The 20639-nt window shown below is 50.4% G+C and overlaps 1 protein-coding gene and 1 pseudogene across 1 annotated transcript in view; one reads left to right on the top strand and one right to left on the bottom strand.

The window, feature by feature from the left end:
- CACNA2D4 (calcium voltage-gated channel auxiliary subunit alpha2delta 4) overlaps positions 1 to 17415 on the top strand; it is a 108240-nt gene extending 90825 nt beyond the window's left edge. The window contains exons 27-35 of the mRNA XM_072328084.1: positions 2017 to 2078; positions 3051 to 3065; positions 4375 to 4419; positions 5337 to 5399; positions 7590 to 7660; positions 8516 to 8591; positions 10312 to 10364; positions 11244 to 11299; positions 17294 to 17415. Of these exons, the coding sequence (XP_072184185.1) occupies positions 2017 to 2078; positions 3051 to 3065; positions 4375 to 4419; positions 5337 to 5399; positions 7590 to 7660; positions 8516 to 8591; positions 10312 to 10364; positions 11244 to 11299; positions 17294 to 17415 (563 nt within the window). The remainder of the gene's footprint in view (positions 1 to 2016; positions 2079 to 3050; positions 3066 to 4374; positions 4420 to 5336; positions 5400 to 7589; positions 7661 to 8515; positions 8592 to 10311; positions 10365 to 11243; positions 11300 to 17293) is intronic.
- Positions 13043 to 14025, bottom strand: LOC140260076 (uncharacterized; annotated as a pseudogene).
- Positions 17416 to 20639: the final 3224 nt, after the last annotated feature.

Here is a 20639-nt window from a genome sequence, read left to right as displayed (position 1 = left end):
CTTTGTGGTGCCTCTTTGTGATGTGGCAGGCCAGAGAATTAAACCTTGAGAAAAGCTCCTTATGAGAGCAGCATATGGATAATCAAAGAGACAGGCTGGAGAAGGCAGACAGAACGAGAGACGGCAGAGGATGAGCTAATGAGGCAGACATGCTCGGCGAAGGAAGGAGCAGGTGGAGGGGAGGCTGTTTTCTCTGCACTGAACCAAGAAGCTGGTAGCAGCGGGTGCTGGCTGGGCCTGTAGGTGGGAAGCTGCCTGCTGCTAGGTAGCTCCTCAGCATGATGTAGAGGCAGCTTGATATGCAAGCATGCGGCATGGCTTGGTTTTGTTTCATTGCTGGGAAGCTGGAGGTGCCCAAGTTATTTGTACATTGGTTGGAATAAAACGATTTGCCACGGTCCCTCCAAGGACTTCACGGCTGCTGCTGTGCAGCACACAGGGCCCAATTTCATGGCCTTGGATCTTCCACTCCCGCAGCACACCCTGCAACCAGAGCAAAAAGGGCCCTTAGCAATCAGTTACACTTCAGTGAAAGAAGAAGGTCTTTTTCCAGTCCTCTCCCTCTCAGCTGAGCTGTCTGTCCATCCACACTGAGGTGATGAGGAGCAGTGGTACCAGGCAGGAGCATGAGGCAGTCCTTCCACCACGGCTTCCTTTGATGGGTGCTATGCAGACAGACAAACCTGACTGCAAGTCTAGAAGGGGACAGACCTTGCAGCTCTGCCCAGGCTCAGGATGTGCTGCTCCTGCCTGCTGGGCAGAGGCAGGGATGGCAACCAGGGGCTGAGGTCCCTCAGAAGAACACTCTGGGGATAGATGTTCCCACCGGCAAAAGCATGAGCCACTCAGTTTGTCTGTGCCATGCAAGGTTAGCTGTGTTAGTGTCAACTCCTCTCTCGGTCTCATAAAAACTATAAGGCCTGGATAATGCTCGGTGGCACTGATGTGATCTGCTGTGATAAGGGGAATAGCTGTTTCCTCAGATGCTATGAAAGATAACGAGGAATCTCAAGTGAGTGCCGTGTCTTGTCTGGTTTTGTGCAGTGTGGGACTTAGGGCTTAGGGCAGCTGTACAGAATGACTCTTTTCCCACAGTCACTGGCAGTCAGAGCTGTTCTGCAGCAGGCAGGGCTGGGTAAGGGGCAGGGCTGGGTAAGGGGCATACCCGTGAATGGGATCCCATAAGCTGTGTGAGCAATGGGACTGTGACAGGAAGGGCTCTGACACTGCTACAGAAGGCAGAGCTGCCATGACACGGCTGTGACCCCAGCTGGTGCCAGGCTTTGTGCAATACTCTTGATTTTAATTCACAGCCATCCAAATGAGAGCACCAGATCTCAGCATCAGAACAGCTGTGTTGTTCTGTCAGGGAGAACCTGTCCGGCTTCTTCCAGCGTGGGGCTGTGCCTTCCTTCAAGAACATGATGCTGGGAATAGGAAAGCAATTAAACTGAGAAATTAGGGCACACTTGATCAAGAAACACACATGCTTCTTCTTGGAGTGTGCATTGGGCTGGGCTGGGGTAACAATGCAATACTACCCCACATGTTCTCATCAAGGGGCATTAGTGGTTTTGTGCTTCTGAGGTGGCTTAAAAGCAATTTCAATCACTGTTGTTTCCCCTTGAGAAGGGGGAGGTTTGCATCCCTTCCTCACGCTGCCCTACTTTTTGCTGATTGATACTGGGTTGTGAGGAGAAGAGATGGGGAGGATCAGAGCAGTCCATTCCGGCTGGACAAACCCACAAAGGGCAGAGATGAAAGCACACAGGCTCTCTCTGCTGTTGTTTTTTTGGAGTGGGGATGTTGTTTCAGTGGTGGTGTCCTCAGTTTGTAGGTCGGCCCTGTTCAGTGGGAGGGAGGTGTCAGTGCCTCAGTGCAGCAGCCAGCATCCCCCTCGGCCCTACCTTGTTAAAGCCTCGACTCTCAACTGCAGTCTGTTTATCCCTCCTCTCCTAACTTTGTCTTTCTCTCTCTCTCACATGTTCCTCTTTTCCTCCTCCCTTATTCCCGTAGCGGTGGGCGTGCAAATCAAGCTGGAGTTACTGCAACGCAAGTTCTGGATGGCCATGCAGCAGGTAGGAGCACCACTGAGCGTGCAGGCAACGCAGTGCTCTTGGTCAGCTGGGGCAGGTCTGCAATGCGTCATGCACAGTGGTGGCATTTTCATAAAGGCTGCAGTGAGATTCATATTAAAAGATTTTGGAAGTAGATTAGTTGGAAGTCACACGTTTCCCTAATCCTCTGACAGCACTAATGCCGCCTGAGCGCCGGGTCTGCTCCACAAACACTATGGTGATGGTGTCAGCATCTCAGCCCAGCATTAGCTCTGCTGCACACGACATCTAATTGTAAAACTATGTCTCTGCTCATCCTGCCTTTCAGAAACCTCATGGAAATCTGAAATTTCAGGAACGTGGGGGGGAAAAAAAACAATCTTCTGCCCTCTTTTATCATCTTGATGATGGTAACAAAATGCTACGAGCTTGCCAAAATACAAATGATTTGCTTCAGGGATAAACTTTCACTGTTGTGCTAATTCTGAACCCCTGCTGCGCCATGAGGAATTACTGAAGCTGTCCTCTTCTGAGGGGCAGGAGTGGGGAAACACCATCCTATGAGCACTGGGGGGCTTTCCCGATGGGTTCTGCCTTTTGATGGGGGACAGACCTGGGGCTGGAGCAGTGAGCAGCAGACATGGATCTTGGTGGTCAGCAGGGAAGAGCCAGAAGGTGAGGGCTGTGGAAACATGAGGCTGGGAAGGTACTCAAGGGGCTGGGCAGCAGAAGGCAGTGGCATCCCATCTCTTGTGGGCCATACCCTGGTGGCTCAAATGCAAACGAGGGCGCAAGCCCATTTCAGGTGTTGATTGAAAGTAGGGGTGCTTATGATAGAAGCTGAAAGGAGGGTTGTGTGCCAAGCACCTGTACACACTGCTTGTAGGAAAAACCCTGCCAGGCTTCCTGTGGACGAAGTCTGGCAGGGACAGCACTAACAGCTCTGTTTCCTCTCTCCTGCTGCCCTGGATGCTCTGCACCGGCTGCCCCCAGCCCAATGACACCGATGTAAGTAGGCACTGGGTGGCACCACTGAGTACAATGGGTGCCAATGCATGGATGTCATGGTCTGCAGGGGGTCTGAGGATCATGACTTCCTGGGGCCTGCAGTCAAGGGAGACAGCCCCAGCCTGTGTGCCCCACATGTGGGACCCCCAGGTGGTCATGCTGGCTCCTTATGGCTGCATTTCTCTGCTGTGCTGAGTAAAGGCAGTGGTGAGGCTGTGCTTGCATCTGTGGGTGAAGCCATCTTCCCCACCTGGAACTGTACTGCAGACAGTGTGACCATCACCGACCCTCCCTCGAAACCGAGCAGAGGGATGGAAACCTGGAAATAGTGAGTTTGTTCTGCTAAACTCAGGATGAGAAACGAATCCTACCTTAGAGTAATGGCTTGGTGGTACTTTGAAATTTGCTTCTTGGTATTGAGAATCATCCAGAAAGAGGCTGGGGCTTCTGCATAATAAGGTCTTTGCAGAGAGAAAGGGCAGTGGGGGAGGGGGGAGGAGCAGGCGGGCTGCAACGCGTCAGCATCCTCCCCTGGCCCTGAAAGACCTCTGGCAGGAAGGGGACCCCATGTACAGAAATGGCAATGCCGTGTCAGCTTCCCTTTCTCAGCTGCTGGCGTGAATGGTGCTGAAAAATAACACAAAGAGACAGACACAGGCAGCCACCACCAACTCCAAACAATTACAGAATCAATAAGCACCTGAAGGGCTTTGCTATTCGTCACTTAACCCCTCGCGTCCGTCTGTCCCCCCTCCCCCCAGTTCAGTGTTGTGAAACACATGTCAAATCCAGTACACAGAAATCCTAAATGAAACAAATGGATGGTGCCCGGGGCTACACAACCACCATTCACATCCTATTTTATCATTAGCTGTCCTGGGAATAAAGAAACCAACAGCAACAACAACAACAACAAAAATCCCCGCCTGAGAATAATCCTGATCTAAAATACCACGCCATGTATTTCCCAGCAGATGCTGAAATGCGTGCTGTTTCCTTGCCAGCACACAGCAGCCTCTGCTAGCACAGCAGAGCTGGCTGCTGCCCCTTTCCCTTAGCAGCCCTGGCTCTGCTCTGGGCACAGGGTTCTGCTGAGTGTGCTGGAGCAGCGACATTGCCCAGTGGGGAGGCGCAGCACAGGAACTGCATGTGGCCATGGACTGGACTGAGGGTGCTCCTTGTCTTGTTCTAAATGCCAGCTGACCTGCAGAGTTTTATGGGATGCTGGAGATCTTGTGCCTAGCAGTCCAAAGGGGGAGGCTGGAAGATGAGGTCGTGCCGTGTTGTAATTCCTGCTTTTCCTTTCCAGTGCAGTGCCTTCGATGGTGCCTGTCCACTCAGCTGTCAGGACGACGTAAGTTGCCTGCATTTCTTCTCTGTATCTGTAATGGGAACTGCTGACGGCCATGGAGCTCACTGTCTCTTCAGAAATCAGGTGCTGCCTGCCATCTCACAAGAGGTTGCACAGCTAAGGGTAGGACAGCTTAGATAGATGTTCCCCTAGCTTAGATATTCTCTTATTAGTGACATCAGCAGAGAGCTGTCAGCCCTGCTCACGGCAATGGGTTGGAACTAGATGATCTTTAAGGTCCATTCCAGGCTAGGCCATGCTATGATTCTATTCCAGCGGAGCCCACCAGGGACATGTGGTCTCCAGACAGCCCATCCAGCCTGCCAGAGAGAGAGGTTAGCAGAACAACATGTGCTGGACGTTCTCTTTGCATTTATGCCACTACTCTGCATGTGAGGCTTATTGAGGACAAGATATTGTGCCCTGGAGAGTGGAATCACCACAGTTATCCTCCCGTGTTCATCTAGGACCATGTTTTTTCCATCAGACATGCAGATTTTCATCTGAGCTCCGTGCCTCCATTTCCTGCTTTGCAAAATAAAAAGTGATAAAAGCAGCACAGGTACTCAGAGGTAAGAAGAGGGTGATTTAATGAGTGGGTATAAAAATATGAATTCTGGAGATAGAAAACAGAAGCAGAGGGATACCCTGCAAATATCCTGTCAGTGCCTACAGGATGTATCATCTCTTTAAGCATGTTAAAACTGTGTTAGTCCTACATACAGCCATAGCATGACGGCATCTTTTTTGCAATCTGAATACCTCAAAAAGGGGAAGCAGAGTGAAGTCAGTGCTCTGAAGCCTGTGTTAGCTGCAGAATGGGGCAAGGCATGGCAGTGTTGGAGCTGAGCCCACACGCTTCACTCTGCAGAAGCCAGCACAGCACTGTCTCTGATGTCACTTCTCTTTCATCTCCACAGCTTCTGAATTGCTTCCTCATTGATAATAATGGCTTTATCCTCGTTTCCAAAAGACCTCCAGAGGTAAGAGTACACAAGAGAAGAAGGGGAGGGTGCATAGTGTGTTCACCAAATACCAGTGAAGCCCATCCGTGTTACAGAGATGACCAGGTTGTGGTGACACTCAGCTGTGTGGTGAGGGGACAACGCACCCTAGGGTAGGGCAGGAGTTTGTGATGTTAAGGAAGGAACCGGTCACATCATCCTTTTGTTTGCTTTTCTCCTGTGGATGTGACTGGGACAAACGATACATCTGTAATGGAAGTAAATCTGTCTTAGCAGCTCTAGTTCTTTCTAAGTGTTGGCAAAACAGTAGATAGGAGAGAATGAATGGCAGACTGTATTTCAGGTTTTCAAAAAGCCTGTAGCAGAGTATCTCATAAGAGGCTGTTCAAGAAGTTGTAGCTTAAAAGTGGAGCATGAGGTAGAGTCATTCATCTCAAAGCAGCTGGGACAGAAAAGAAAAAAAAGAGGAATAAAACAGGATTTTGGTAATGAAAATATGTATGTGTCCCATAATTTTCCATCAGGTCTCACCTTGGTTACCGCACTTATAATAGGCTGGCAAAAGAAAAAAGTGAGATTGTGAATCCAGCAGGCAATACACAGTAATTTCAAAGAAGCCAAAATGAGGACTGCTGGGACTCACAAAGCAAAGTGAATCTGCACCATGGTAGCACCGGGGGATGATACAGACAGACAGAGAGATTATAAAGAGGGCACACTGCAGGGAAAAACCAACCTCTTTTCTGTCAGGACAGTGACATACCTGGCACAGTGAATGTCATCTTCTCCTCTAACCTTGAGGGTTCACCACAACTTTTTCTTCCCAGATGACTTCTTTATCTTGTTCCAGTTACCACGCTTGTTTCCCAGCAGAACCATGAGTGTCCACACTCTTAAACACCAAAGAGAATTCAAGACAGCAGCAGCATTAAATCAGTAGTCTGTGCTTCGCAGCCTTGCTAACTGAATGATGCTCAGTTGGTGCGCTGCAGCCTCCCCTGTCCCATCCCACACCATGCCCTGTGGAGATCCTTTGGGCTTCTGTAACCTCTGCCTGGAGCTTATCTATAGCCAGACCACAGAAAATAGATATCAGAGGTTACTTTTTGTGCTGTGAACCTCTGAAATTGCCAGGACATGTGAAAACCTGCCCACAGCTGGGAATAAGGGCAAACATGGCAGAGGGACTTTTGGGAGAGCCCCATCTGTGGTCCTGCAGTGGCCCTCTGCCCTTGTCACAGCAAAGAGTGAGAAAAGCTCTTTCATGCTCGGACACTTTCAGTGACATCTGGGACAATTAAAATCCAAGTGCTCAAAGGGGAGTTGATGTTCCACACCCATTTGTATGGTGAAACATCTTTGAAAGCTTGTTGGGAAGATGCACGAACCATGCAGATGATCATCATATGATCTTAGGTAAATCTATTCTAGATTTGTTTGTTTGTTTTTGGAAATGCCCCACTCAAACAAAATTAACTCCCCTGTCATCTGCTAGTGCTTTCTAAATAACTAGGGATCTATCAAAGGGAAAGCAAGAGGAAAAGTAAGATGTCCCCCTAAACTGCATGGATGGCCCCATCGTAGTTGGGAGCTACTTGTTATGTCAAACTCCACGAGTCAAGAAGAGACAGAGAACAGCTCATTTCTTCATTATTATTGTTATGAGTGTTTTATTTTCTTGCTTGCAAACAAAGTGGTGGACCTGGCAGATTCTGAGCACTTTTTGAATGGATTTCTCATGATTTAGTAATCAAGAAAGCCAAAACTGTTGTTTGTTTGAGGTCTCTACAGCAGTGGTGCTCAGGTCTGGGGCTGAGATATTTGAGGTCACTGACATCAAAACATAAATGGGACCCGAAGACCTCAAAGTCCACATTTAATCCACACATGACAGTGGGACGTGGGGGCTATTGACCAGGCTGGTGGTAGAAGTCCTGCTAGTCAGCTGAAGGACAAAGCTAAGTGCTGCCTCCTCACAGAGCATGTGTGGTATGTAGTGCACTAACCCTAACCCTAACCCTAACCCTAACCCTAACCCTAACCCTAACCCTAACCCTAACCCTAACCCTAACCCTAACCCTCCAGACAGTCTAGGTTAGCTGGAGCAGGAAAGAAATTGACATTAGTCCAGACATGGAAATTTTACTCTCAATAGCTTATGCCATGTTTTTGTTTTTGTTTCTGTTTTGTCCTTTCTTGTGGTTGCAGACTGGAAAATTTCTTGGTGCAGTGGATGGCTCAGTAATGACCCAGCTACTGAACATGGGCATGTTCAGGCGGTAAGCAGGGGTCCCTGCTTCATGCTTATCCTTGCTCAGCTGGTGTGTGGGGCAGAGCACGTCAGGGTCTGCAAGCAGTCCTACTGAGCAGTACAGGATGCCTGAACAGGCATCTGTGGCTCTTGCTTTGCTACCAGAGAAACTTAGCTGCCCACATCCTCCCCTGACAGACTCAGCCATCATCACCCCACAGCGTGTGTCTCCTCTTCTCTGTTCCTCCAGCGACTTGACTCACCGAGATGTCCAACTCCAGTCTTAGAGCTGCCAGAGAACAGCTGCTCCCTTGCCTTTTTCAGGGCACAGTACTATGGAAATTGCCTCCTGGCATTTGAAGTGAAAGCATTTCCTCCTGCCACATGGAAGGCCTTTCCATGAGAGGCTACCTGAGAGGTTCCAGAGGTGGCATTGCACTTGTCAGAGAACATTCCTTCTCTTATAAAATCGCTTACAAAATCTCTCTGGTCACCTCTCTCCATTCTCCCAGCACATTTCAAAAGAGAATTCAGATATTCAGCAACACAAAAGCAGGAACTAGGGGAACTTATGGAAGATACAATAATAATTCCCCAGCTTTAGATTCTGCTTTACTCGTCACCTGTAATTAGGGATACATTGCCTCCCATACTGACCCTGTTACATTAATCTGAGGCCTGTATTTCTCCCTTTTCAAAGTCCAGCACAGGCCTAACAGCAAAGATATCTTTAAGCAGGCCGCTGCTTTAATTCTTCCGCACAGAAGCTTTTTTTTGTAGAATGGGGCCCAGGTAGGACAAAGCAGTGTAGGCTGGCATGACTGGCCCACAGTCAGTTGTGTTGCTTGCTTTTGACTGTCTTCCTGTTTTGTTTTAATTGCAGGGTGACAATGTATGATTACCAAGCAATGTGCAAGGTGCCCTACCACCACCACAGTGGTGCCCGGCCGCTGCTCAGTGTACGTATCTCATTGCACACAGGGATTGTCTGTGGAGGCTTTTCTCTCGGGCATCTCCAACAAAGTGTTGTAGTGCATGCAGTGTATAGCACATTCCCCAGAGGAGTTTAAGAGCCATTTTCTTCCAAGCACTGGTTATGTCCAGACCCATCTGAGACCGGTTTCTGAGGTGGTAATGGCCACTGACAGTGGTTTCTAATTTGACTCTTTATTGGCATGTAGGATCCCACTGACAATTGGAATCTGCAACACCAGCTTGCAGCTGAAATTAGCAGAAATGCTTTCATGGGACATGCTTTCACTCAGCAGTCCCAAAGGGAGAGTTGCCCTGACAGTGTACAGAGCATCTGAGACAAAGTTGTCAGCCTTTCAGGGAAGCGTAAGTGGGCTGGGAGTAAGAGAAAGAAGGGTCAAAGCTGCTGAGAAGAGCTGACAAGCCCAGAGAATGAACTATCAGAGGTTGCGCCTGGGTGCTGGTGTTTTGCCAGCACCCAAATGCAACCTCTCTTTAGTCTGATACAACGGATAATGTAATCCCTCTCTACCTTTCTAGCAGCCTTGACCAGGCAGAACTAAGTCATTAATCAATACTCAGTCCAATTCAAACCAGTTAAAGCAACCCTAAACAGAGATGTATTTATTATTATTACGATTTGACTCTTGAAAGTGTGGTGCATTGGAAGTACATCTAATGGCACGACGTTGCCAGTTTTTGTTCCTAGTAAAATAATTTTCAACAAAATATTCCTTTTTAATGGTTGCACTGAAGCTGCCTAGATAAAATATTGTGATTATAGAGAAAATATTTGCTTGATCAAGAACTGAATCATATCAGATGCCAAAAATAAGTGAATTGAGAAGAGACCAAAAGAATGAACCTCCAAATTTCATCTCTCTCTTTGTCCCCTTACTAATATCCTCAGGAAGGAAGAAGGAAAGGTCCATTTATATATACACTTTGCTCAAAGGAAAAGAGTCAGTCAAATCTCCTCTCATTTTACTACTTGCTGGCTTGAAGATAAACCAATTAGCAGTAATTAAACATTCTCTTGTGTCCTATGACTGCTGCATGTTTGGGGTTCCAGGACATGAGTGTGAGTTGGAGAGGGAGAGATGAAGCATAAACACAGTTACTTACCCTGAAGTGAAGAACCAGCAGGATCTCCTGCAGAGTAATTGGCCCTGGGATGATGCTGGATTTCCAGTTTGTAGCAGAACAGATGGAAGATGATAGAAGTCATGCCATGTTGAGGAAAGGCTGCACGAAATCACAGTTAAACTTAATCAATCGATAGCAGATAATACCAACTCCTAGACAATGCTGTAGCTTGTCCCAGAAACACCACTTGCAATTGGAATATAAAAGCTTCCTAGACTGGTGGTGCCCCATTTATCTGTATTTCTTTCCTGCTCTGAGCTCTCAAGGTCATCCATACTGGAGAGAAATCATCAAGCAATTACATCTTCAAAGTCCTTCACACATTTGTGATAAACTCCCTGACCCTGACTGGGAGGGGTGAGAAGATATTATTAGCAGCAAGGCAGCTGCTGCTTCTGATGTATTTCAGTGTTTTCCAGTGATGCCCAGACCTCAAATTGCCAACCTTCAGGAGCTCTGAGCAGTGGAGGGAGTTGGTGTGAAACATGGGGTCCCACGTAACAACTGTGCACTCTCTGACCAGATACTCATGGTGTGTCTCATTTCTTCTTTGTTCTCCAGCCAATTTATGCCTTTCTAGCTGCACTGAAATGGCTGATAAGTGATTTCCTCATGTGAGTATAAAAAGATATGAGTATTTGGGAGGCTCAGACTAGCCGGGGTGAGAGCTGAGAGGACTGTGAGCGGAGGCTCCGCATAGGACATTGCTGTCAGCCTTTTTGTGACATTCAGCCTGGTGCATTGCTCCCGGGAGGCAGAAAGCTATTACTATTCCCATTTCACAGAGGCAGAGGCCCTGAGCAGGTCTGGGATTTACCTGAAGTCACTCAGTACAAAGCAGCAGAGTCAGAAATAGGACTCGGATCTCTGGAGGCCCTGCAGGTCCTTGATGCTAAATCCTCCTCCCTGTCTCATTCTCCTATGATAAGTGATTCCCCCGCAGGGTGAGGGAGGCCAGAAGGAAGGCAGGAAGCTCCAATCTGAGTGGCAGGTGAGGGAGAAGAGAGGGCCTTGCGTCAAGCTCTGGATCAGGAGTACTTCACACCACAAAAGGAATAAAAATTAAAGCTCAAATCAGGATCAAGCTCAGATTAGGACCAGAACTGCTCAGCTTTCTGGGCCCAGGCTGAAACAATGACTGTGAAAGATCCAGGTGCTGGGCTTTGACCCTGTTGGCACAGCACAGTTCAACGTGGCTTGTGGCTAAAGTCAGTGTCACCACAGTGCTGGATCCCCACAAGCCACTTGTGCCACTCTTGGGGCTGCCACCTTCAGCCCTTCATCAGTGAGATCCCACAGTGCAGATCTATACACCAAAAATAAATAAACAAATAAACCTAACAAACCAATTACAGATTCAGACCTGCACTGCCAGGAAACCCGCAGTACACTTGTTAGAGGTGATACTCGCTGGGCCGCAGGGCCATCTCGCTGACACTTTGCATCCTTCCAGGCTGCTGAGAAAGCATCCCCTGTTCTTGCTCTTTCGACAGCTTCCTGTTGGAGTTTAACATGAGTAGCTTCTGGCACTCCGACAACGTGGCAGACGGTGAGTATGCGGCAGTCCAGCCACCCCATAGCAAGTGAGTGTCACCAATGCCGGTGGCAGCAGAAGCTGTATGGAGAAGTCAAGCCTCCTGGAAGAACACGCCATCCCATCACATCTCCCTCTGCAGACACTGGAAGTCAGCTTCTAAGTCCCAGCACCACCTTGTTGCCCTCCCACCCCCACCTCAGCCTGCCCAAGCTCCAGAACTTTCAAGAAGTCTGTGCAGGTCACGGCTTTCTTTCCTCAGTGTTATTCAAGGAGCAGGGAAGGTTTTTCTTTCCAAGCAGCCCACCCCACATGCATGTGTATCAGCCAAAAAGTCCTCCAGTTAGAAGGGTTTCCTGTCTTTCATGGTGGTGGCTCACAGGATGGGACACAGTGATGCTGCATCAGCAGGCTCTGTGGAATTAGCTGGATAGCCTCTAAGATTCAACCAAGAACAGCTTCTTTGCATCCTTTGATTCAGCCATGCGGTGGGATTCTCTGTTGAGTCACACTGAATGGATCAAACAACGTGTTGAGGGTCTTTGCTTTCCCACTGGCACCACATAGCAGCTATGTGCAGAAGAAGAAGCAGAAGGGTGTGGGTTAGAGGTTGAGGATGAAAGCTAGTGACCTGCCCTGTAGCTACTGTGCTGCCCCCTCAGAGTGTTCTGAAAGCCTCTGTGGTCCCATCCCTGCAGGCAGGGGTTGTCAGTGGCCCCAAGGCAGCCCTAAGGGACAGGCAAGATGTGCTATACACAGCAATGTAGATGCCATCACTGCTTCCTTACAAACTATCAGCACTAGTGGTGCTATGGGTGATGACAGAGGAACCTTCCCTTCTAACTGTGGGCGTTTCCTGGTCTTAACAAGGAAACAACACTCACTTTCAGGGAGCAAAGTGTTCTTCTAGTCAGAGAACCAGCCCAGAGGACCTCTGGGTGCTGTCAGTCCCACTTACTTCCTCCAAAGGGGATCTCCAGACACAGCAGTAGAAGTTACAGCTTTCCTTTGTGAGGCACTGATGGATGCTGTTTAACTTGCATGGAGTGTCCCCCTGCAGAAATCAGTGAGAAAAAGTCAGATGAGCAAGTACAAGATTTCCGATAGTGACATTATGAATGGTAAATGGCTGCAATTTTGTTTAATTTTTGTTTGAGGATGTGTGATGGGCAAGGGGGAGGGTTCTTACTGCTGCACTACTCATCGCTCTTTCATTTTGTGCTTCCTTCAACTCTCCCGTATCATCTCCATGCCTGCTGTGTGCAAATTCATCTCCACTGTGCTGCCATCATGTGAACCTGTCTCATGGCTCCATCTTCATTGTTTACGTGTGTGCCACTCTTCCAGCCAAGGCTGTCTTCCATCACTGTAAGTAGAACCAGCGAGTAGCAAAAAAGAGGAGGATCTAGCTAGAAGTCCCAGGCTAGGAATGACAATTTTGCCCTTTTTGGACAACAGGGAATTTGCAGAAGGATGTCACGTTGTCGTGGCAGTGCCTGCCTGTTTCCCTGCACTGCTGGTTTAGCTGGATGAGCTGGGAAGGGCCATGCCAGCCTCCTCTGCGACTGCAGGCACAAATGAAACCTTCATTTCATTCATCTACCATCAGTGACGGTAGAACAGATGGGACCTTAGCTGCTGTGACGTGGTTTGTTCCTCACTCTGGCTCCCGGCAGCCCCTGTCTTATCAGGTGTTACACCAAAATCAGAGCTGTCCCGTGCCTTCTTGCAGGACAGTTTCTGCGGGTCCCACAGCCTTCAGATATTAAGAGGCCATTCAAGTCTCCTTTTCCACACCCCATGGTTTAGCTCCTTCTGATGAATACCAGCCCAGCCCCAGGGTAATGCAGAATTACTTTCAAGCTGTTTAACTGATAAGTATACGCTCTAGCTCGTAAATCCACTCCTGCAGGAAAGCTAGAAATCCCTCCAGACAGAGTCCAGACTGTGGCTGTGTTTGTATCCCGCTGCTTCCATACCTAGCTCATATTTGCCTGTTTGCGCTCTGCCCAGCAAGACGTATGTGTGAGACAGAGAAATAGAGACAGTTGGAATGTGCCTCCTGCGTGAAGAAGAGGAAGAGGAGGGGAGCGTGGCTGATGAAAAACTGAGGGTCCGTGCACAGGGGGAGGGAGTGGCAGGGTGAAAGGAAACCACTGGAGCTGGAAGGAATGGGTTGCACATGTTGTTAGGAACAGGCTGAAGTTTTCTGCTAGGGATGTTAACATTTTTTTGACTGCCTGCCAAAGCTGGTGAATGCAAAGCCTATGGAGAGAAGGAGACGTTGTGGGAAACAAACTGAATACATGTGAATTGAGGGATACGTACCGAGGAGTTAATGTTAGGGGATCTAATGCTCGCCCCCGCTCAGTGTGCACTGATCCCATTTCTGCTTCCCAAATGCTGGTGCTTTCTGGGAGGGCAAGGCTTGCTGCTGGAGTATGGGCGCCATTGATTCAGACTGCACTCCTTGTGCAAATCTGCTTCCCAGAGATGGTGAGAAGACATGTTTGCTTCCATAGATTGCTCTCAGCATCTCCCTCCCCTCTGTGTCTGTAAGAGCTTCTGCTTTTATGGACATCACCGCAGATCTGAAGGCCCTTAATTAAACCAGAGATACTGCTAGAATCCTGGAGCTCAGAAAAGTTCCTTTCTGACTCTGTACTCGGAGGATATTTTACAAGCTCATCAATTCAGTCCTGTGTTTTGTATTTGTATCTAAGCAGCAGATTTTGTTTCATTCGTACCAGAGTAAATCCACTGTCATGGGTGCAGATATTCGTGATGTATGCTGGTGGCAAAGGGCTCGCAATCTGGGCTGTACAATTCGCAGCAAGGAGCAGGGCAGCCTTTGCTATTCAGAAGGATTGGTTGCCAACTGTCTGACAAAGTCTTTCTGGAAGTGCAGATGGCAGCAATGACAGGCGGGAATTAACTCACGCTTTGCTATAAAGTTTGCAATTTGTTATCAGCTCCTCCAACTGTTTCCTAAGCCCTGACCACCGGACTCTCAGAGCTGCTGATAATGTTTTGATGTTCAGTGTGTGCATGCAGAGGCTCAGTCCCAGTGTGCTGCCCCAGTGCGCTGCTGATGCTGCACATGCTGCTGGGCCCTCTGAGATTCAGAACACTGCTGCGGCTGCGTTGCTTCCAGGCAAATTAAGTGGCAGTAAGCTTAAGCATAATCTCTGTCTCAGGTCTTGTCTTGGTTCAGAAGTCAGAGATTGTAAAGTGGCTTGTTTTCATTTAGCCTGTGCCAAGAGGCTGATTTATGATGGCCTGTGCAAGAGCTGTGCGCCTATTTAACACAGCTTTACGGTACATCTTAGTGCATGTGATGAGGTCAACCCAGAGCAAGTAGATGCCCATGAAAGGTTGTGCACAGCTGCCAGGGCTGAATTGCTCTTGCAAGGGCCAGTCCTGCAGTGCTCTCCATCACTTACCTCTAGTCTGGTGTCGGAGCCGCAGTAGAGCTGGGGTAGACACGTGCAGATCCAGCTCATAAGCAATGCTGTGCTGGCTGAGGCTCCAGGTGTGTTCTGAGTGTGGGTTGGACACCTTTAGCTGCCTTTCCCAGTAAGGCCCTGTTCTCCAAACCCACAAAGTCCAGCACAACAACCCTGATTATGCATCACTACTTCCATCCTGTATTTTGCAAGCCTGGGTCTGATTCACCCCCTACCTGTGCTCCATCCTTCACACCACTGTTTCTGTGTTGCTTTAACTCCATCCACTTTAATGACACTGCGCCGACAAGCTGAAGCTAATGGAGAATGAATTGCTTTGCTGGGGATGTGGGGAAAAATGAGGACCTGGATAAAATCTCTGTTTTGTCAGGACCACGACATGAGCAGCATGATAAATTCTTGCAGGCAGTTGTGCAACACCTGTGGGGCTGAGGGGTCAGGCCAGTCTTCTTTAATGTTTCCATAAATTACAGGGGTGCAGGACTTGAAGGTATACTAAGTAAGTTTGCAGACAGCTCTAAATAGGGAGGAGCTGTTGACTCCCTCGAGGACAGCGAGGACTTGCAGAGAGATCCTGACGAATTAAAGGGCTGGGAAATTAACAACTGCATGAAGTTTAATGAGAGCAAGTACTGGAATCAACCCCTGGATATATGTACAGAGTGGGGGATGAGAAGTAGGAGAGCAGCCCTGCTGAAAGGGATCTGGGGGTTCTGATTGATGGCAAGTTGAACATGAGTCAGCAGTGAGCCCTGGCAGCCCAAAGGGACAACTGTATCCTGGGGTGCATCAGGGCCAGCCCTGCACCTGGGCAAGGGAAGAGGCTGTCTCCCTCTGCTCTGTGTATGCAGCCTCACCTTGAGCTCTGCGTGCAGGTTTGGGTGCCACAACATAAGAAGGGCATAAAACTACAAGAGTACCCAAAGGAGAACTGTGAAGATGGTGAGGGGTCTGGAGGGCAAGGTGTGTGAGGAGCAGCTTGGGGCTAAGGGACAGGTTCTTCACCAGAGGACAGTGGGCATGGAACAGGCTGACCAGGGAAGCTGTCACAGTTGTGGGGTCCAGGCACATATGTTCCCAAAGAGGTGTGTGCCTGTGAGAGTCTGGCCACAGGTTATGGAATTAGATCTTTTCCAAGCCACTAGTATGGCAAATTAAGTCTAAAGGAAACAGTTCTTGCTCCATTCTTGCCTCTCCTTTAGTCCATCAGGGATTTCACTAGCTAGTTTATGGTCACCTGCTCTGTAGCTGCTCTGAGCTGGAAAGTGCTAGTGGCTTTTGTCAGCAAAGCATGAGTGGAGATATTATCAGGAGTGCTGAACACTGATACTGAATTCCAGTCCTGTCTGCTTCTGGATCTGCAAACAAATAAGGAACCCAGATTTGATACCCACAGTTCGGACAGGAGGTGAGGCATTTTTAGAGAGGTCAGGGGAAAAGCACGAGGTGCAGCTGTGGGGGCTCTGTGTTGCAGGGAGGCATTGAAATCTTTGTTGCATTCACCTGGGGAGGCTAATAGAGGAGAGGCTGCAGCTTCCTCCTATAAACCCTCTGTGCAACAGCTACAAGGGATGAGCTGGTCAAGAGGTTCTGGGTTTGGGGACGTGATGTGAGTACTCTGTGCCCAGCTCGAGCTGGTGCGGGAACCATCTCCTATGCTTGTTGTTGGCTGAGCCACAGCCTCTCCTCCCCTGCAACAAAGCCTCACACTTTCATCAGAGACATCCCCCTGTGTGCCATAGAGGCAAGAGCTGGCTTTCCCACTGCTGGCTGTAGAAAACAATTGCTAGGCTGGCCTGATTGAGTGAGGCGGCTCATGGGGCCCACAAACATGGACACCAAAGACTGGGATGCTCGGACCCCTGCTCGGAGCCTTGCGTACAATGCTGCACGCCCCGGGCCTCAGTGAGGGCAGCAGGCTGCCAGGCCCCTCTCGCCCTGCTCTGCGCAGGACCAGTCGGTGTATGCTGGTTTTCCCGCACCACCTAGTGGGAGCCGGGATGGCTGCAGTGCTCCGCCGCTGCTCCTCGGCCCAAGCACTGGGTAGGCCATGGTCACAGGGGAACAGGCGTTGCTGCAGACTTAGGGTTACAAAAGAACCCTAAGATCATCCGGTCCAACCATCAGCCCATCCCCGCCATGCCCACTGCTTCCCAGTATCCAGCCTGAGCCTTCCCTGGCACTACCTGAGGCCATTCCCTCTTGTCCTATCATTGTTAACTGGGAAAAGGAGCCAACCCCCCCCACCTCACCACAACCTCCTTTCGGGTCATTTTAGAGAGCAATAAGGTCTCCCCTGAGCCTCCTCTTCTCCAGACTGAGCAATCCCGGCTCCCTCAGCCACTCCCCATAAGCCCTGTGCTCCTGACCCCTCGCAGCCCTCATGCCCTCCTCAGGTCACACTGAAGGCCCTCAGTGCCCTTCTTACAAAGAGGGGCCTCGCTCGTACTTGAGGTGCAGGCTGCACCTCATACCTCAATGCAAACCTCTCCTTTGTGGTCCTCTGACCGTGTCTATTCTCTTCTCCCTCCTCCCCACGCAGCCCACAGGCACAAGAAGCACGACACGCTGCAGCCCTGTGACACAGAGTACCCCGTCTTTGTGTACGAGCCGGCCATCAAGGAGACCAACGGGCTGATCGAGTGCGGGGACTGCCAAAAGTAAGAACTACAGCTGCCCTTCTCTTAGCGGGAATCACAGCACCCAAGCAGTGCCAGCACTGGAGCCTGGTGGCTGTGAGAAGAGCCAGTTGCCGCCATGCCCAACACACGTCCCAGGCTGTGTGTGCAGCGAGAGCATCCGCAGAGAGGGGAACGGTCCCGCTGCAACTTCTTGATACAGGGAAGGATCAGAGCCACGTGTTAATAAGCAGAGGTGGCAGGAGGAGGAGGGAGGGAGCATTTACAGAAGGGTCTCTTTCCATTCTGCAGATTTCGGAAAGGAGCCCTTTCTGTTTTCTCACGTTTCTGGCACGTGTTTTCTCCTTCAAATGTTCCTTTTTGCAGTGCTGTCAGCTTTCCTTGACACTTTTTATTCTCCTTTCTTTTTTTCTTTCTGTTTTTCTACCCCCCCAAAAAAGAGAGAAGTGTTAAACCAAAAGCAAGCAAAGCGCGGGTGCGCCTTTTTACTTTCTGTTTTCATTTGAAGAGAATGAGCAGTCAAACATAACAGAAAGGCAATTGTGAGAAGAGCCATTTTCAGCAGTCGCATGGCACCCTCAGCACTCACGTGTGGAAAGGTGAAGAGAGGATGAATTTCCACTGGCTTGGCTTTTCCTAACGTGCTGCTGCACAGACACACACAGAGGCCAAAGAGATCTGCCTGGAATCCCTCATAAAGCAAAGCAAAGCCCTACCTGCTCTGACTTCAGTCTTGGACTGGCTGCAGGAAAGAATTAAAGGTCAGGAAAACAGCCTGTGCTAGTCAGCACTGCTTGATGAAGAACAGGCCGTGCCACGCATTGCCTGAGCTCAGAGCATGGATTTGCTGACAAAGGCTGTAGGGGGAGTTCTGCGAGGCACAGACCAGCTCCTTGCCCCATGGGGATGCAGCGTGCCTAGCCTGATGCTCACCACTGCAGCAGCAAGCCAGGGTCTGCTCCGCTCCTTGTGTAGCTAGAGGGGTGGGCTGGGGTCACAGCCCTGGAGCTGGGTGTATCTCTTGCACCTTTCATGCAGATATTTAAGGGGAATGAGAGCCCCAACGTGGGCTCTGTGCAGTGTTAGCTGATGACCTGCTCAGGCACACAGGGTTTCCCGGTGCCCTTTAGAAACTGCAGATGGTTCCCAGTGCAGGGAGAAGCTGGGCATTGCTTCATTCTGGGCACCTCCATTGTGATGACAGGGTTAAAATCTGCCTGTCCGACCTCCTGGAGCAGTCATCACTCAGGAAGGAATGAAACAGCCTCAGCGAGTGGCAGCGTGTGACATTCAGCACCTCTAGAAGCAAATATAAAGATCCCTGGAGGCAAGAAGCAGACACTGGGCAGTGAGCTGTCAGGGAAATTGGTTCTTCAAAGCAGCTGAGTCGATCAGGGCATCCTCACAAACCTGTATGTCCACAGCCCGACCCAGAGGCACCTCTGCCTCAGCCAAGAGCAGGAACAGGAGTGGCACAGATGAGGCACGGGGCGGGAGGTGATGCAAGTTGATAAGTGCCACCATGCAGCCACAGGCACATGCAGCCTCCTGCGTGCAGAGCCATGCCTGAGCTGCACAGGCATGCACACGTGTGTGCACACTCATGCACAGTCACACACACGTGTGTGCCCTGCCCACAGCAGTCCTCCAGCTCCTGCACAGCCCACACTCCCTCATGCAGGTACTCACGTGGGTGTCCTCAGGCAAAGGCTTGCATCTGGGCTCATCCCCACTTGCATGCGCCCATGCTCACCCCTGGACCTCTCTGCTCATCCCTCAGGGAGGGGAAGGGACAGACAGACTGAAAACTGCAGGATGATGAAGCTGGGCACTTCTCCATAGCAAGGTGTACTCCTCACTCCTCCACTGCCTTCTGCTGACACTCCTTCCAGAGCTGTTTGCTTTCCTTTGGGTTTCTTTGTACCAGGCAGTGGTGGTGCCGTGCAGGGTCTGGCTGCCATTTCTCCATCACTCTCTTTTCTTCGCAGGATGTTTGTGGCCCAGCAGATTGCCAGCAGCAACCTGCTGCTTCTTGTCACAGATGCCACCTGCGACTGCAGCATCTTCCCACCTGTCCTGCTGGATGCAAAAGAAGTCAAATATATCCTTCTGCTGCGTGCCTTCGGGCTGCTGAGGGTGAAAAACCTGTTCCACTGGCAGTTCCCATGGGGAAAAGTGTGGAGGGCACAGCCTGCCTGTGGGATAGCAGGAGGCAGGGAAACGGAACAGTGTGGGGGAGAGGAGGTAAACAGTGCTGCTGCTGGGCCCCCTGCATGCATTTCTGCCATTCCCAGGTCATTCCTTGCCTTCTTTTAGCTCCTGGAGGCCTCCCAGCCCACATCCCTTCCCTGTCCTACCCTGCTCTGACCCAAGGCTGTGCAGAAGCACCAGTAGGTTTGCACCCTGTTGCTGTGTGCTGCAATTGTGCCTCGTCTCCCTGCCGGTGTCCTTAACAGCCCTGCACACAATGCGTCAGTGAAGTGTGACCGCATGCGCTCCCAGAAGCTGAGGCGGCGACCAGACACGTGCCACGCATTTCACCCCGAGGTATGGCTGTGGGCATTGCAGTGGGGAGCCCCACGCCCTGCGCACATGGTACACACAGCCGCTGCTCCCACACGCATCGGCTGGGATATGGAATAATAGAATCAGGGTTGGAAAAGAACACTAGGATCATTCAGATCCCTCTATAAGGCCTTTCTACCCTGAGGGTGGGCTTTGTGCATCTCACTGGCTGTGGCTTCCCAGAGGGCTTCTTCATGGGGAGAGAACACGCTGGGAATGGGCTCCCTGTCCTCCCCCAGTGCCAGCAGGGCCCTCTGACGCTTCTCTTCATCCTCCAGGAGAACGCCCAGGACTGTGGTGGTGCTGCTGAGCTCTCTGTCTCCCCCATGCTGCTCCTCCTGCCCCCAGCGCTGCTCCTGCGGTGACACTGCCCTCGGTGGAGACAGGGCGAGGGACAAACTCCTGTGGGGACATCCTGGTGACAGCGGGGATGGCAGTGTGCCGTGGGAAGGCTCTGCCAGGCAGATCTTGCCTTAGGAGAGTGGGCACGTGGGAGACCCTGCCTTGTAACAGAGGCTGGGGTTTTGAGCCAGTACAGGACCTTTGGGATCCTCAGTAGTGAAGCAATTTCTCCTGGTCTTGGGATGGTCATCAGCCAGGACCCTGGGCTCAGGACATGGCTCTGGCCCTGAATTGCACTGACTGCCCGCAGGCAGACCACAGTAAGCAGCGCAGCTTTGCCAG

This window comes from Excalfactoria chinensis, chromosome 1 (genome assembly GCF_039878825.1).
Source record: "Excalfactoria chinensis isolate bCotChi1 chromosome 1, bCotChi1.hap2, whole genome shotgun sequence".
Classification (NCBI taxonomy): Eukaryota; Metazoa; Chordata; class Aves; order Galliformes; family Phasianidae; genus Excalfactoria; species Excalfactoria chinensis.
This window is presented reverse-complemented; position numbering and strand designations above follow the sequence as displayed.